At 52.0% G+C, this 16829-nt stretch overlaps 5 protein-coding genes across 5 annotated transcripts; 3 read left to right on the top strand and 2 right to left on the bottom strand.

The window, feature by feature from the left end:
• Positions 1-4398: 4398 nt before the first annotated feature.
• K489DRAFT_309539 (TRAPP I complex) lies at positions 4399-5100 on the top strand (the record flags this gene model as incomplete). Its single annotated transcript, XM_033600640.1, has 1 exon — positions 4399-5100. The coding sequence occupies one exon, from the start codon at positions 4399-4401 to the stop codon at positions 5098-5100; it is 702 nt and encodes a 233-aa protein (XP_033463931.1).
• Positions 5101-5463: 363 nt separating this feature from the next.
• Positions 5464-6862, bottom strand: K489DRAFT_329086 (Las1-domain-containing protein; the record flags this gene model as incomplete). The annotated part of the gene is made up of 2 exons (XM_033602104.1): positions 5804-6862; positions 5464-5749 (listed from the first exon to the last, which is right to left on the bottom strand). Coding segments are annotated over exons 1-2 (1035 nt in total), but the record flags the coding sequence as incomplete, so codon positions are not given.
• Positions 6863-7183: 321 nt separating this feature from the next.
• On the top strand, positions 7184-8851 carry K489DRAFT_405661 (ATP-NAD kinase; the record flags this gene model as incomplete). Its single annotated transcript, XM_033607172.1, has 3 exons — positions 7184-7252; positions 7311-8560; positions 8665-8851. 3 exons carry the CDS (start codon positions 7184-7186, stop codon positions 8849-8851), a joined length of 1506 nt encoding a protein of 501 aa, XP_033463929.1.
• Positions 8696-12812, bottom strand: K489DRAFT_427345 (P-loop containing nucleoside triphosphate hydrolase protein). Its single transcript, XM_033608297.1, has 2 exons — positions 12628-12812; positions 8696-12576 (listed from the first exon to the last, which is right to left on the bottom strand). Exons 1-2 carry the CDS (start codon positions 12704-12706, stop codon positions 9143-9145), a joined length of 3513 nt encoding a protein of 1170 aa, XP_033463928.1. The 5' UTR covers positions 12707-12812; the 3' UTR covers positions 8696-9142.
• Positions 12813-13073: 261 nt separating this feature from the next.
• K489DRAFT_366118 (uncharacterized protein) lies at positions 13074-15877 on the top strand (the record flags this gene model as incomplete). The annotated part of the gene is made up of 2 exons (XM_033602741.1): positions 13074-13247; positions 13304-15877. 2 exons carry the CDS (start codon positions 13074-13076, stop codon positions 15875-15877), a joined length of 2748 nt encoding a protein of 915 aa, XP_033463927.1.
• Between the last annotated feature and the right edge of the window lie 952 nt (positions 15878-16829).

Raw genomic sequence — 16829 nt, 5'->3', positions numbered from 1 at the left:
AAGGACTAGCATGTGATGGGCCGCGACTAAAGGTATATCAGAAGCGTGGGAGCGTTGTGCTGCTCCACCTTTGGTTAAGGAAGTGTGCCTTGGCCTGTCGATCGTCAGGGTGTGGTGGTGGAGGAGAAGTCCCGGGCGAAGATGGACAACACCGTGCGGCGACAAGCACCACTGTCAAAAGTTCGGCGAATGAACTATGCTAGTAGTACATATGCAGGTAGCATGTGCTGCAAACTGTAAATGGTCGCGCGCCAGGACCGACAAGCCGACGGGCGTGCGTTTGTGGGAGGAGAAGACGGCCGAGGTGAAGTCGGCTTTCGAACGATGTCGCGCGGAAGACTGAATGAGGATATGCAGCAGCAACAATACTGATGAAGAGGTCAAGGGACGGGGTGGAAATGCAGACACAGATGAGCGATTGGCAATATGGCAGTGAGATATCACACGATGATGAAGAATTGGGGAAATGCGACAGAGATCATCAGCCCAGGACGCAGTCAGGCCATCTCGGCCGGTGTCCGGTGCTGGCGAAGGTGGAGGGAACACGACGCTTGTTTCGCATAGACAGGCGCGCGTGACGCCGTCGCCGCAGATGATGATGATGATGCTGCTGATGATGTTAGATGACTTTGGGGGCGTATTTAGCAGTAGTGCAAGACGGAGCTGGAAGTGTGGACTGTCACAGACTAATAAAATGATCACAGTGACGGGGTGAGGAGATGTGTACAAGGCCGAGAACGCACTCTTTGCCTTTGCGGCTGCTGCTCCGCTCTGTGTGCGGGCTTTGTCCGGTTGTTGTGAGCCCAGGTGTTTGTCACAAGGAGAAACAGCCTCCACTGCCTAGTATGGACTCGAGCCTGGGCTTATTCTCCATCATGTCCATTCCACGCATCCATTGATATCTCCCGTCCTTGACTACTGCAAAAGTCTTGTCTTCAGAGTCAGCCCACCTGGGCAATCCTTCTCCATCAGCTGCTGCTGCTGCTGCTGCTGCTTCTTCTTCTTCTCATCACAGATCATCACGAGCAGCCAGACCCGGTCGTGGTTCTGCATGTGAAAGCCCCACTAGACACGGATCAAGCCTAGCGCTGGGGTCGCATTTTGGCATGTGAGGGCGCGGGCGGGCACCGAGTTTCAAGGAAAAACCGTTTCGTCCAATCCAATCCGATCCACTCCAGCGCATTTTGATTTCACCATGCATCGTCCGGGGATCTGAGCAGTTTTTAAAAAATCTCTTACTTTCCCAGGTTAATCATAGTCTTGGAGATCTCATCTTGCGATTGTTCATTTCGGGGTCCTAGCATCTCGGGGTTTGACACTGACACTGACACTGACACTGACGTCTGATGATCTCAAAGGGTCTTCTCGTTGCCCGATAACGTCCGCAAGCGGGCCTGCCAAAGGTTGATGTAATGAAAGATGATTGCCGATGCAGGTGCAAACCGGCCGGTCTGTCTCCCGCTTCACATCATCGTCATGATCGTCACTTCCGACGATACTACATCTGCGCCCTGAACATCCAACTGTAAATTGTCAATACCACCAAGAGAGCGCGGAGACCTTGGCAATGGATGGACACCGCGGCTCCTGCTCGACGGATTGATTCATTAATTCAGGATGATGCGCACCAGCTTTTGGGGTTACGCGCGAGAAGAGTTGGGTGCTGGACGGTGCACGAGCCTAGGCAAAAATGACGATACACAGACACACGGACACAGACATCGGATCTGGGACTATTTGTAGGATGCGATGACCTTTCTCAGCTAGAAGCTCGCCCGCCCCCGAGGCCAATCATCATACATTCTTGTGTGGTACGGTACAGCAGCTGGAGAGCGGACTCTACCGTTCGGTGCATGCTACCCTCACACCACCTGCACAAACACACCCACACCCACACTCACGACACCACCTTCTGCACCCTACCCCAAACTCCGCCCACATTCTTTACTGCAAGCCCAAGGCCAAACACACGAACATGTACACACGAAAGCCCCATCGCAACGCATCACATCGTGAGATCGTTCCCATTGCGGCCAGCCTCCCGCCCTGTCACCAATGCTTGATCATCGATGCGGCTGATACCCAACATATTGGAGAGAGAAGGAAGGAATTGCCTTGAATCCACTCTTGCCAGTCGGTTGCAAATGCTGTAATGCATAACCTTGGAATGCAACGAATGAACTACTCCAGGTGCAAATGATCTCGGCATCTGCCCGATCGGGTCCGCCGCGGTCGAGAACTCCACTTCCGCCGCCCGATGGCAATTGTTATACTGTATCCATCTGTGAATCCCAGTATGAAATAGAAAGGACTGGGTGCATTGCCCCAAGTGGTCACCCTACTGTATCCCTGTCGGTTGCAAACTGAAACCTGTGCCACCTTTTTTTCCTTCCATTCGGTGCGCCTCTGCCCCATGGAAATCTCCCTCCAATGCGGAGAAGCACGATTTCGTGGCGGTTTCCTCTTTTCGTAATGTGTGCATGCGATCTCGGACGCACGAGTTTTTCTCCACCCGTTCGAGGCTTATTTCTCCTCCTCTCCTCCCTTTCGATCCAGCGGGCTGGGAAATGAGGAGAAAAAGGCAAATATCATCAATCATGAGAGGAGGTTTCGGCGCACATAGGAGACGAGTTGAATACAAGATTTTTCCGATGGAGGTTTCCTCGGACTTTTTGGTAACGATCATCTCTCCCCGCCTAAATCCACCACACACGCACGACACATGACAGTAGCGTTCCGCCCCGCACGCGCCTGGGACGATCTGAATGCGTGATCTCCGGCTTGCATCGTCGAGGATGGAATTCGGGATATACACAGTCCATGGCAATTGCTTGAAAACTCCAATCTTTGCGACGACGATGCGGAGAATTCTCGCGATCAACAGCGTATCCTCATGTCCAGGTGCTGTACACTGAAAGGCAAGATCAGGCCATCGTTCCTGGCTCCGCCGCCGCGGCTACATGGTTGCAAATTTCTGCCGTTCGGCGTCCCGATTTCCATTATTACAGTATCATAATTCTGGTGCAATTTCGGACTCCCGCTTCCACTCACGTTCTCCGCTCAACAAACGCCGAGAGATCTTTCGAGCTGCACCGTTGATGATCATGTTTCATGTAAATTCCTCTGCAGATCTCCCTCCCCACCACCGAACTGCAACCTCCCCGAGGAGCACTGTAACTTGGAAAGAAATGTCCGAGCCGCTATCTGATACGACGACATACATCGGTGCCGTACTGAACCTGAATCCGCATTCTGCCTCGCTACCTACACAGAAATCGGATATATTCTTCATGCAAGATTCAATCACACACACCCGATACACACACAAATGCGGGGCCCCAAAGTGAAATGATTGAAGCCACGTTTGCCCTTGCATAGCGATCGTCACTCACGCGTGCGCGGGCAGCAGGGTTGAAACCTCGAAGCCGACAAGGTGCTGTAGTCGTGTGCGCAAAATTTCGCGGCATATACCTAGGTAGGTTCTTAAGTTTGATGAAAGCTTGATGACCGGCCATGAATTACAGTACCTACCTAGGTAGGTATGCACGAAGGAAGATCACTTATTTCACATGACTTGTTCCCGTAGAGACACTCTGATAGGACAGTCACATTTGGGATTGGATATACCAGAATTGTACTGCAGGAAATCAAGCATTCAAGACCCACCACGCAATGGCCACTGCTTCCTCAGAAGAATACAACAATGAGGCCGAGGCGAATGCCCTTTGACTCCCTAGTCACTGAAGAAATCCTGGCTCGGATCTGCAGTAGGAGCGGAGTGTTTACTTTTATGATTCGCATTGTCCGTGGGCCTATCCGAGTCGCGAGATTCCTCGTCCGGCAATTTCAGTTCTCGAATGGGTATTGAGTATCCTCGGATTCGATTGTTGTTGCGCGCATTGCACACCTATCGCCATAATTGTTCTCAGATCTCTTCGTTAATCCTCGCGCTTTCTGCTGAGCATCATGATATAGAACCGCTCTTTGTACATTGCTACTTGACGACCCTAGCTGGACATCTTACAAGCCATAGCATGATCTTGCTGTGGGCAGGACAGATGGAAGGCTCCTGAATATTGAATGTGCTTTGATGTTGTTGATTCACTGACCATCACGTGCAGGATCGGCGTACCTTCCATAAAGCCCTGGCAGTCGTGCTAATGAGGGCACCTGCTCATCGTCAACTACAGCGAGTATATTGTAATCGAGCTTCAATGAATGTAATCGAGCTAGGCAGGCAGACAGATCTCACCATCTGCCTCTGATTTAAGTCAGTGGGGAGTTACAAGGTTCAGGAGGCTTCTCTACCGACATATCCACGTAAATCAAATCCGAGAATCTCACAACAGAGTCACCAATCGAGAGATCATACAGAATTTTGATAGCCAGTTCGAGATAATGTCAACAGCCGGCGAGCCCGCTGCGCAAGCAGCAGCGGTCGTTAATGATGCGCCGACATTTACTTCCTTGGCGCCGACAAAACCCTTCGTGTCGACACTCCGCTATCCTAGCAACCGGAAGACCATCTACGACCGAAACCTCAACCGAACGAAGACAACAGAGATCTCGCTCGCGTCCTTTGCCTATCTTTTCAACAGCTTGATCACTTATCACCACGCGAAATCCGGCTCCGTGAGTGAAATCGAAACCCGACTGAATAGAGCTGGCTATCCGATTGGCATCAAGCTGCTCGACCTTCTCCTCTATCGAGCCCCACCACGAACAGCCAGTCGATCAACACGTCTGCTCGACCTCTTGCAATTCATTCATGGCACCCTCTGGCGGTCTTTATTCAATCGTAGCGCCGATGCTCTCGAACAGAGTAACACTAAGAAAAACGAATACATGATCGTCGACAACGAGCCGATTGTCAACACTTTCATCAGCATCCCGAAAGAGATGAGTCAGCTCAATTGCGCGGCCTTTGTGGCGGGTATGATCGAGGGCATGTGCGATGCCGCAGGATTCAGCACGGATGGGGTCAGCGCTCACTGGGCCGGCGAAGGAGACGAGATGTGGCCCGGCAAGACCATTTTCCTCCTACGATTCAAGGACAGCGTTGTGGAACGTGAGGAGGCTATCAAAGCGAGCGGAGGATGATTTTACAAAAATAAGCACCGTTGAGATTTAACAGGCACACTACACATCGTTCTAGTTGCCAATCGCACCTATCTCGCCAACAGGACGCATCACTTGTCGAGTCCAGCTCGCCCTCATTTTACCGGCCGCCTGATGGTGCTTAGGTGAAATGATGCTTGACTGCTCATCATCGATCTCCATGTGGTCCTGCATCGCGGATGAGCCATCTGGACTTGCCCCATCGAGCCCCGCGAGTCCAGCAGGCAACATTGATTGTGACTCGACATCTGTGTCTGGGACCTGGCCCGATTGCAGAATTTCACTCCATACCGTTCCAAACCCTTTGCCGCCGAGTCGGATCATCGAGGTTCCAAGATGTTGTGCCCAGTGCCCAGGATGTGTGCAGCACCACATTACGATATGGGCCTGGATCAGTTGTCGTTCGGATGGGGTGATGCTGCTCGTCCAGCCTTTGGGATCCACCATATGTTCAAGCCAGAAACAGCACGCTTCAGCGTTTCGATCGTCAGCCTTTTGTGAGAGATTAGACTCGCCAATGGCATAAAGCATTCGCTTGATCAGGATCTCAAGGAACTGTTCCTGTTCGTTGAAGATTTCCTGCAGAAATCGGTCCCACAACAGAAACGCGCCGTCCAGGGAAGTCCCGAGCCTGTTCTTCTGTCAGAATACAAATGCAAAATGGTCATTGGGACGGTCAACTCACTCTCGCTTTGATGGGAATAGGAGCTTGTCGTCCAGGAGGACCTCCGCAAAAACCTCGATGCGATACGTACTGTCCGCCATTAGGTCTGCACAAGATTTGGCCGACCTCCAGATTTCCTGCTCCCGGTCGGCAGGTGCAGTGACCTTGGCCCGTAAAGCCTCTCGTCGCGTGCTCCGGAAGTCTCGAAGTTTCTGCTTCGCATCCGTCCTGAATTGCGCCATGGCCGCCACGTCTCCATCCACAACCGCCGGGTCGACCAATCGACTCCAATACACATTCCACAACCAATCCAACGCATCCTCCGTCGCGCTCACCAATCGATGGACCTCGGGCAGTTCCTGATGAGTAGCTTCGTGTCTCAGCGTGACAAATTCCACCGGCATATCAATCTGCTTCGCAATCTCCAGCATGCTGCTCGGCTCCAGCATGCGCTCCTTGTTCCGCCCGATGTCGCAGAAGCCTGTCACGAACCGCGTGAAGGCTGCGCTGTAGACGGCGCGCACGCTGAAAATCGACGTCTCCGGAATCGCGTGGTGCAGGATCGCATCCATCAGCAGAGCGGTCGACTCCACCGCGTGCGGAAGGTTTCCTCGCACTTTCCACGCCATGACGCGTTGGACCGCATGGTGTCGTGGGTCGTTGGGTTGGTCGTTGTTGGTATCGGGGCTTTGGTCTAGTCGATAGAGTTGTTTGCGGACCTCGAGGAGGTCGCTGTGCGATCGCCAGGGAGTGATGATGCCTCGCGCCATGATGTAGCTCAAGTTCAATTCGTCGCTAAACCGAGATTCGGCTTCTTCAATGCGTGCGCTTCGGGTGATTCTTCAGCGCAGTCCTGCCAGCCAGAAATGAATCTGTAGATGTGCTCTATTCCGCGTATGTTTGCAATTATGAGTGACGTCTGAAGTTCGCACTTCCTTGATTATTGCTGGCAATGTTCGTGAACCTTCAAGCCATGCACCAATGTGGATCGTGAATCGAGAAGGTAGCTGCTGGGCACACTATTGTCACTACAGCACAAACTCTTGTTCGTCCCTGACTGCTGCTTCAAAAAGACCAAATTAGGTATGCTTTACTGCATCGGGAGAAAAATGTCAAATATTTCGCTCGGCTGAATAGCTTTCAGTCCAGGGCTGCTATCGATTACTAGCCGCGAAGAACGTCGAGTTGCGAATTGAGGGTGCCGGAAGCCGCTGATTGGTCATGCCAACGTCATACGCAACCAGCGACTAATGCTCGTCTGCAAGGAACCCGCCGACTGTCTCTGCAGATCAAGTGCAAGTGATGTCGACAAGTCCTCGTCCCGGCAGTGTTTCTGGACTGCTCAAAAGTATAAAACATCGCATCACAGGCTCTAGTAATAAGTCAGAGGACAGTCGAGACATGTCGTCGGAAGCTTCAGGAGTGGTCGACCTCGGAGCTGCTGATCCCTCCGATGACAAGCCTGTCAAGGTAGAACCTTTTTCGAGGCGTCTATATGCTCACTGTTCCCCGCTGATATGTCTCCAAGAATGAATGCCAAGCGGACCCAGATGAATCGGAAGGACTTTCCGAGCAATTGGAGGTCGTGTTTGACAACCATGATTCGCACCGAAGAAAGGCATCGCTTACACAAGAGAAATCGAAACCTCAACACGACACGCAAGATGTGACTTCGTGTTTCGTACACTCTTTGCTGCACAACTGTCACAAGAAACCCGATCAGTCAGATGCCAAATCGTCCGGGACAGACTTCAGCGAAAAATGGAGCGAGGTTTTACGCGATAGTAATGATTCGCAATCCCGCTTGCTGTCGAAAAGGCAGCTGGCCGACATGGCATACAATATTCGAGAGCTGTCTAAGAAGCTCGGTACAATACGGGTCCTCCTCAAAGTCCGCAATGTGTTTTTGCTCACCAAAGCACATGACCGGAAGTTGTTTGCAAAGACTCGAGAAATGACCAAATGGCTATTACGGCAAAAGAACGCACAAGGCGAGCCGTACACAGTCTGGGTAGAGGAGACTCTAGAGGAAAATGAAATATTCGATTCGAAATCCATCACATCTGAGGATCCCTCGTTCAAGGACCGCCTCAAATATTGGAACAATGAGCTCTGCCGCAAGAAACCCCACACATTTGAGATCTGTCTTGCGCTAGGTGGTGACGGAACTGTACTCTATGCATCTTGGCTGTTCAAACGCGTGGTGCCTCCAGTCATGTCATTCGCTGGAGGCTCACTCGGCTTCTTGACCAAATTCGACTTTGACGACCATGCCAGAATTCTCGAGCGCGCTTTCAAGGAAGGCATCACCGTCTCCTTGCGCCTCCGGTTCGAAGCGACAATCATGCGATCTGTAAAGCACAAGGACAAAAACACCCAAGCCTCCCGCGATCTCATCGATGAACTCACCAGCGCCGACGAAGGCGATGTCACAACCCACAAACCCGACGGAAGCCACAACATCCTCAACGACATCGTCATTGACCGTGGTCCAAACGCGACTATGAGCAGCATCGAACTGTTCGGTGACGATGAGCACTTCACCACACTACAAGCCGATGGGATCTGTGTCGCGACGCCCACAGGCTCAACGGCCTACAACCTCGCAGCTGGCGGCAGTCTTTGCCACCCCGACAACCCTGTTATTCTCGTCACCGCCATCGCCCCGCATACGCTCAGCTTCCGACCGATTATCCTTCCGGACACGATTGTCCTACGTGTTGGTGTACCATATGATGGACGGGCAAGCTGTTGGGCGAGCTTCGACGGGAAAGAAAGGTAAGAAATACGAAACTTCCCTTCCGCCGTTGCTCCAACACTATGCCTTGCTGCATCGTCATGCCGTTCAATCCCACAACTTGCTGATTTAATGTTTGCCTCAGGTCCGAATTGTGTCCCGGGGACTATGTCACCATCTCCGCCAGTCGCTTCCCTTTCCCAAGCGTCTTGCCCCTGGATCGCCGGAGTGAAGACTGGGTAGAGAGCATCTCAAGGACGCTGAACTGGAATAACCGGCAACGCCAGAAAGCCTTTGATGAGAGTAACCAGAAGGAGGGAGGAGATGAATAGTTGTATCATTTGGCAGCTATCATTGTGACGGTAAAATTCTAGAGGATTGGACATTGAGGTTGGATCCAAAAAGGCTCGACTACGAGTTAAACGATACGAACCAAGCAGAGCATGAATCCATAGACCACTGGGTGCGCCAGCATATGTTGCACCCATGGATCTGACGTTTGAATGTGCAATGCACCACGTGCAATTGATTCGAGACTGTTGTGGCAAACCACGGCCCCGCCACGACTCCGACTACTTTCTTCATGTACATTCCTTCCAGTGATGTATGACGAATCCCCTGCATCACTGGCTGTCATCCTCCTCCGTGCTGCGATGCGCGGAAGAAACCGACAAGTCCCTAGTGGTATTCGGCGGCACCCAATCTTTCCCACCAGTCGCAAGGACCGCTTCAGCATTCAATTCCCCCACGAACCACTTCTCTCTACGTGTTGACGAGCGCTGGCCACCCTCCAATGCGCTCCTAGCCGCGCGGGTGGTACGCACTTTCTTCGCGGCACGGCCGTCCGACAGCAATGTATTCAGCTGGCCCCGATGCTCGGCTAGATCTTCATCGTAGCGAACGATGGAGCGGACGTAAGGGGCTATGTCCACGGCGATGGGTTTCAGAGGGCCGTCGAATACGGATTGGAGCATTGTCAATTGAGGTAGCGTGCTCTCGGGATCGTAGGCTAGGGTATCGAAGCAGGCGAAAGCGCGTCTGGTCATTGGCGTGTGGCCCTCCTGAGTCAATTTTCTTGACAGTATTGTATCTCGCATGGTGATTGGGTCGGTAAGAGCGATTGAGTCTAGCAGATCGCATGTGCGGGTAGCCGCAACGCTCATCGTTACAGCTAGATTGGATGTGAGAGTGGTAAAATCTGTATAGGCATCCGTTTGAAGTAGTCTGTGACCTTCGATGTATTGAGTGCGATGCTGATCTGTGAGAGGGCGTCGCGAGGGATCGCATAGGGGCGTATGGAACGGTTGCTTTGCGTGGATCACGTCCGAAGCACTGAGAGTATCCGCATATCGTGAGAATGACTTGAGATCTTGCAGCTTCTGAAGCGGTGATTGTGGAGAGTCACAGCCCAATGTAAGCTCATGCCAGCCAAGAGCCGTGGCTGGTTCAATATCGAGCTCCCGCCACGCCCACGCCACTCCGTCTTCGATAGGAAGGTCGCGACTAAGAGTCAGACTCATACCCTTGGTATATGTACCTTGGCTGACGACCCGTAGTTTTCTACCCTTGTCATCGACATCCGCGCCAGGAGGCCAACGTTGGTAAATCCAGGTAAGGCCTGATCGCGGGTCACCAACAGCCATCTGGCACCAGAAATCCAACTCTGTCAGACTTGCGCGCAGATCCTGATGGTGGTAGTCGTAAAGCCAACTGACGGCATCACGGTCGATGAGGTGCCCTTCTGCTGCAGCCACAGCTAGCATATAATCGGTGGCAAACTCACGAGAAGGAGGTTCAAAGCGCAGCATTGCGTGGAAGCTGATCGCTTGCATGGGCAGGAGCGTCTCATCATTGCAGGTCATGAGAAACGGACGCTTGGATGTCGAAATCAGCTTCAGAATTGTTGGCCAGAATTCTTTGTCATCCTTGAACATGATGTCAACTTCCTCAAGCAAGATCAGAGACTGCTGCTGGTCTTTGGAGGGTTTCTTCAAAACCTCCTGAACATCTTTGATCGCTTTTGCTGCAATCCGTCCTTTCGTAGGCAGCTTCTTGGGCTGCGCGGGATTGGTCTTGGGCTGAGGTTTGAAGAATGCGTTCATCTTGCCTTGTCGGCCACTCTCTAAATCTCTTTGAAAGGCTTCATCAAACCGTGCAGGCTCATCCACTGAGGCCGTGTCGATATGATCACCAGAAACAGCAGGGGCGGTGCCATGGTGCTTGACAAGGTGATTCTCCGCCATGTTGCCTATCTTGTCAAGCACATCTTTGCCACTTCGTCGCTCGCTGGAGCTGATTTCGAAAACTTTGAAGTTCAACTCCCTTGCGATGGCATAGGCGGCAGCCGTTTTACCGCAGCCTGATGGACCACTAATGACGACAGTGTTGTTCAATTTGTCGCCAGGGTTGATTGACCGTACGATGCTCTTTTGCGCGGATGTACCACCACCAGTCGGGCCATCCACGTCCTGATCATCGCATAAGTCATGCATCTCTGCATCATCCTCGTCACTCTCGACAAGAAAGTCGCCCATTTCAGCGTTTTTCTTCTTCCTCTTCTTCTTAGGCTTTTGTAGCAAGGGTGCGCCAACTTTACCAGTTGCAGCTCCGCTGACAGAATGCACGCCCATGGCTTTCAGCCAGTCTTTGAGCACAGCAATTTCTCGTTCGGGCTGCAGAACATCCGAAGCGAGTCTTGGCGCGTATTTTTGAGTCCACGGTAGTGTCTCGCCTTTCGACTCGTCATAAGCAGTCATTATTGATGGTACCTGGGAGAGTAAGTGTTGGACTGCAGGATGAGCCGGCGCCTGCGAAGAGGGCAATCCGAGCTCGTCCACTGTAAAGTCGTACTGCGAGGACATTTGTTTCGATACTCGCTGTGCGATGTCGGCGCCGCACAGTAGGAGACGCTGAGGCACTGTGAGGTCTCGGCTGGGTTCTAGGAAGCCATCTGGGCGTACACGACGATCGTCCTCGCAGGTAAGGTGTGATGCAAAATAAGCAGTGACGGACTCATTTTCGCTCAGGATTCGCTTGGCTTGCTTGCGCTTGCGGATGGTGAAATTTGATGGCACAGCGCCAAATTGCTCCTGAGGCACTGAAGCATCGATGCCGCGCACATGCATTTGCTCTCTATCAGGAAGAGCTGGCTCTTTTGCTCCAGGATGTTTGAACATGAGCCGGTCCTTTAGTAGGTCAGATCCGACGATATAAGTTGGCTCCCGACTATCGACTCGTGGACTGTCATTGAGTGCTTGCGCTCGCAATTTGCCAGGTGTTGTTGCAGATAACATCTTTCTGGGAGTAGATGGCTTTGGGCAGACCGGTGGGGTCGGTTTCACCTGAAAGAAGGGATGTGTGTCTGCGTCCTGTTCAGAGGCGGCCGCATTTTTCCGATTTCGAGACTTTGTTGCCTTGACGGTGGTTTTGATGCGCTCATCGCCCTGGAGTATCCTCGCTATCCTGAGTCCGAGTTGCGCTTCACCACTTGTGGCATAATGAAACTTCACGATCAGAGATAACGCCATACTTTTCTCGATAGACCTTTGAGGCTTGGGTCGAGTTTGACGCCCGGATGAGGACTTTGGCTCAGAATTGCCATGTTCTCTTATAACCGGGGAGCTGAATCTGCCGTTGGCATTAAGTCGAAGTGTCTTTTTCGGAGGCGTCTTCGAAAGCTGCTCTGGTTGGAGTATGACCGGCACAAGCTTCAGCAGCGAGTCTGCAGGAGCCTCCACGGTCTCTAAAGCCCCTTCGCTCTCATTTTCAGCTTCGGGGTCATGCTCCAGATTCATGAAATTGTCAACGCTAGTCTTGCGACGCTTGCGACTTATGGATTCGAATTCCGGATCCGTCCCGTCATCGCATGTGTCATTTTCTTGTCCCTTGGTATGAGGCCTAGGATTGATAATGTCGTTCAAGGTCCTTTGTGACTTGAAATCGTGATGTTCGTCTGATTTGGGCTTCCGCGTTCGAGGTCTGCCTCTCGAAGGCTTTCCGGGTGCCGGCTGTGTGGTTTGCTCGTCCTTGATATGATTATCTAGAATTATAGCAGCACCTCCAGATATGTTAGCGGATCAACCTTGAGGCAGTTGCAGGCTCATCTTACCGTCGACTTTCGTAAAGAATGGGTGTAAATTTTGCTTCTCATCCGTATTCATCACAGCAATTACATCCACTGCAGCCATTCAATCAAAAGTCAGAGTGCGGTTGAATTTATTTTAGAGCCAGTGTTGACGGTGAGCTGGAAGTGATATGCACACGATTGGTGAACAAGTGGACATTCATTCGATCTGTTCAACGCTCGAAATGTGGTGTTAATTTCGCGTTGCCATATTCCGTCGATGACGCGCCCCGCACGCGTCGTCGAGATGGCCGGACATGTTAATTGAGGCTCGGAGAATCCATCGGCTTTAGGGTCGGCACGGTCCAGCTATAGCGCCAAGATTTCGTTATGCCCGAAGAAATAATTTGTCGGCTTGCAGTTCGTCGATCGTATGGGCGAACAGAGGTATCACAGGTGTAGCAATCACATATTCACTTACGATCGCAAAAATGTCGCAAGGTGGCATTGAAGAGCCATACAACATCGCGACACTACCCAAGCCTCTCCATGGATTGCACGGTCGCATTTGTGCAGCACCGGTGTGGAGCCTTACAGCTTCCAGGAAGAGGAAACGCCATGAGGTGGTGGTAGGCGTCGATGGCGAGACGCTCAACATCTACAACGTTTGTCTAACAGGTCAAATCGCACATCTTGTCGCATCCCCTAACCAGTGATACAGATTCAAACCCAGACCAATACCAGTTCGTATGCAATTCCGCCTCAGACATTTCTTGCGACGTCACCATGCTCGGTCTACTACAAAACGCTCCAAACTCGTATCACTGTGAGGAGAACATATGTCGTGGTCCGGGACGGCCCCAAGGATAAGAAGTCACGCTTGTTAGCATTGACGGAAAAGTCCGGCAAGGCTGCACTTGAAGGGAAGGATACGCCTGGTACTACGCGAGTCGAAAAGAAGTTGCGGAACGGAACAATCGTCAATCTCTCGCTTCTACACGAGCTTCGCGAGCACGATGGAATCAGCACGGACGAAAGCGCTGTCCCGAATATACTAGTCGCTTACAAGGATGGTGGAGTGGACTGCATCGCGGGCGATCTATCTGCGGCTGTATGGGAGCACAGCGCCGCTGCGAGCGGCGAGACCGAGGTGGAGTATTCATCCGTGATTGACTCGTACGCTGCATCGAAAGGGCTGCTGAAGAATCGTGAAGACGTCCTGGCTCTACTGGGCCAAAGCATTGGTGACAAAGCTACTGCTGGGTCGGCATCACTCTTGCTTCAAATCTTGCGTACGGGAGAGCAAAAGCATCTGTGCGTGTCCGTCATCAAGAAGAGTTCCGGTGCCTCATTGCATCTTCGATCGTCGAACCTGACGGAAGTGATGAGAATGAAGCTATCACGGGATAGTTCTATGGCTGCTGATTATGATCTTCATCCGGCTTCTGGATTGCTGTACGAGCATCAGGGCACTCAGCTCAAGATATACGACCTGTCTGGCGCCACACCGAAATCAATATTTGAGCTTGGCAAGATGCGCTCATCGATCGTCAACAGCTTTGCGCGCATATCGCCATCCTGCCTGCTTACTTTTTCAGACGATACCGCTTCGATATACGAGACCAAGTTTGGATCCATTTTAGGATCACTTCCTCTCGCAGCGCCAGTACGCTCCGGTTCGAAGACCGATTCGAGTGATACCTCACTCGTGCAGCACTTCAACGTAGTGTCAAGCTTTTCAGATCTCGGTCTTGTTGTTGCTGTGTTGGAGAACAATCTAATCGCTTTGCGAACGAGCGAGGCTACTTCCGGCTTGAAACGGAGAAGACTGCGCGGACCGGCACTGCTGGATGTACTCGGCAAGGGCAATGCTGGTACTGGACTTGACGTGGTAGATCCCACGAAGAAACAGGAAGAAAAGCAAATACGATGGGAAGAATGGCAAAGACGAGTGGATGGTTTGGTCGAGACAGGTAATCTTATGGAGCTTGAGGCCCTGATCGCAAAAGATCTGAACCTGAGCCCAGCGTCGGCTGCCCCGTCTTCGGTCGGTCAGGCCTCCTCTAATGGGCACACAGATCAACCGGACGATGCTGAAGAGGAACTGTGGGAATTGCCCATGACAGCCTACGACCCACTGTACGCCGACAATCGCAAAGCGAGATATGTGCTCGGCAAAGCGTTCATATGGCGTCAACCTCCTAATCAGGGAACTTTGGAGCCACATCGCCTGGAGCTCGCATTCAAATCTCGAAACATCATGCGATGGTTGGGTCGAATGGGTTTGCTCAGCGCACCACATGTACAACAGATCTTGCCTCAACCTAATGAACACGAAGGAGCGCGACTCAAAGTGGCTCCCGGTGATATCATGGCGGCAGTGGAGAGGGTGGATCAAGGCTTTCTTCTCACCTGTGATCTCCTGTCTTTACCAATTCATTGGGACATTGCAGAGGTCATGCAAGGGCTGAGATTACTCATACAGTCACTCGAGGACGCACCGGCGCCGCAGGACGAGGATGCAGTCATGTGTGAAGGAGATGTCGAGACGAAGATTGAACATCAAGAGGCTGCTGCACAGCGTGACCTCGAACGGCTTGTCTCGTTCGTAGAGGATGGGCCCTTCTGGCGCAGCGAAGCACTGCGGCGACTGATTGCCCGTCTCCAGGCATTCCCTCTCGAGCACGTTACAAAGTCGATGCGAAGCTTTCTTTCTCAGCACCAGATCGTCTTTCTGATTCGGGTTCTCCTGATTGAACTTCATGAAGGCGGATGGACGTCTCTCTACTTCAACAAGTCTGCCCAACAGTATGAACAGGACATGGACTTGGATGCCGATGAGCCAGGAGATCTCAACGATCTGACCGATGGAGCTGCCGATCCGACACTGGAGAACAGCCACAACATCTGCTTGATCGCCAATCTCCTGATATGTGCCATCAATGCCGTCGGCAACAGTGGATGGATCGTGGGACTGAGCGGTGAACCCGACATCAGCGAAGACTTGATCGCTCGCCTTCGTGTGCAGATCAGCGCCGCCTTGACAGGCTGTTTCGAGGCGCAGCACATCGGTCTGTTCCTGAATGAAGTCTGCCGGACATCCGACTCAGCTCGTCAACGCAAACGGAAGAGACGCCAGGAAGCCAACGCCTCCATTGACCCTGTGTCCAACGAGGAAGGCATGCTTCCTGTTGGAGGCAGCTATGGACCTATGGTGTTGAAAACGCGGGAACGCAAGAAGCCTTCGGGATCGAAGAGAGTAGGCAAATACTCCTTTGAAAAGCTCCGCTGGTGATGTGATGGCCAACGAGTTTGTTCAAAATATCCGACCGTGGCAGCATCTGGCTTGAACGATCACCTTGGGAGGCTTTGGACCAGAACTTCCCAGGACAGCCTTCGAGCATGTACATGGAATGTCGTATTAATTGATATACCACGTGGGCTATGTTGAGTCAACGCCTCGCGTTCTTTTTCTCCCACAATTTCCTCCCCTTCGATGATATAGCACAGTACACACGAGCGTCGTGCCGTTCCAATGGCTCCTTTGCGGAGACCCCGAAAGAAATGGCGCTCCCATGTTTGCTTCTGCTTCACCTCGTCGCCACGTGTAATCCCTGCGCCTAACCTTTCAACAGAATACGACCGTGCCTAGATGCTTCTATTGCATTTATTTCTTTTTCTCTCGCAGCCTCGCGTGATTTTCCGCTCCAAGTCTGTACAGGACGTCCGCTCCACGCGCATTGCTGTCTTGGCGGTGGACAGCCACCCGATCGGATTTTGTCCTCTGCGGCGGGATCAACCGCGTCCATACAAAGCCATTGGATCTACCACGAGTTTGATGGACATCTGCTTGTTTTCGGGGGCAGCAGCCCTGGAATGTCTTGCTCCACATAACTTTTCTGGTTTCACTCGCCGCATTGGCAGGGAAGCTTTCCGCATCAGGCAAGACTCCGCTGCTTCCATCACCAACACCACCACCACCACCAACCACCACATATGATGACGATGAATGTAGTCTTGTCGTACGTCTCATGCGTCGATACACTGTCAACAACGTGGATATGCCCGACTAACTACATTCATATAGCTGTGTCTAGCTGTAGCTGCTGCAGGAACCAAACATAATAGGATCATATGGATACTAACTTACTACAGTAATAACAATCTGAAGCGAGAACAGCTCAATGTTGTATGTTGTATTGTGTGTCTACAGTACCAGTACCACCATCACCCTTGAACGTCTCTCA

Source organism: Dissoconium aciculare (assembly GCF_010015565.1).
Source record: "Dissoconium aciculare CBS 342.82 unplaced genomic scaffold K489scaffold_1, whole genome shotgun sequence".
Lineage (NCBI taxonomy): Eukaryota > Fungi > Ascomycota > Dothideomycetes > Mycosphaerellales > Dissoconiaceae > Dissoconium > Dissoconium aciculare.
Note: the sequence above shows the minus strand (reverse complement) of the source record. Positions and strands in the feature narration are given on the sequence as shown.

Bases quoted from the DNA above. Each gene is read 5' to 3' on its own strand.
- K489DRAFT_427345 (XM_033608297.1), bottom strand. From the start codon at position 12,706: ATGGCTGCAGTGGATGTAATTGCTGTGATGAATACGGATGAGAAGCAA. The intron at 12,577-12,627 runs GTAAGATGAGCC...ACATATCTGGAG, and splicing joins ATTCTTTACGAAAGTCGACG to GTGCTGCTATAATTCTAGAT.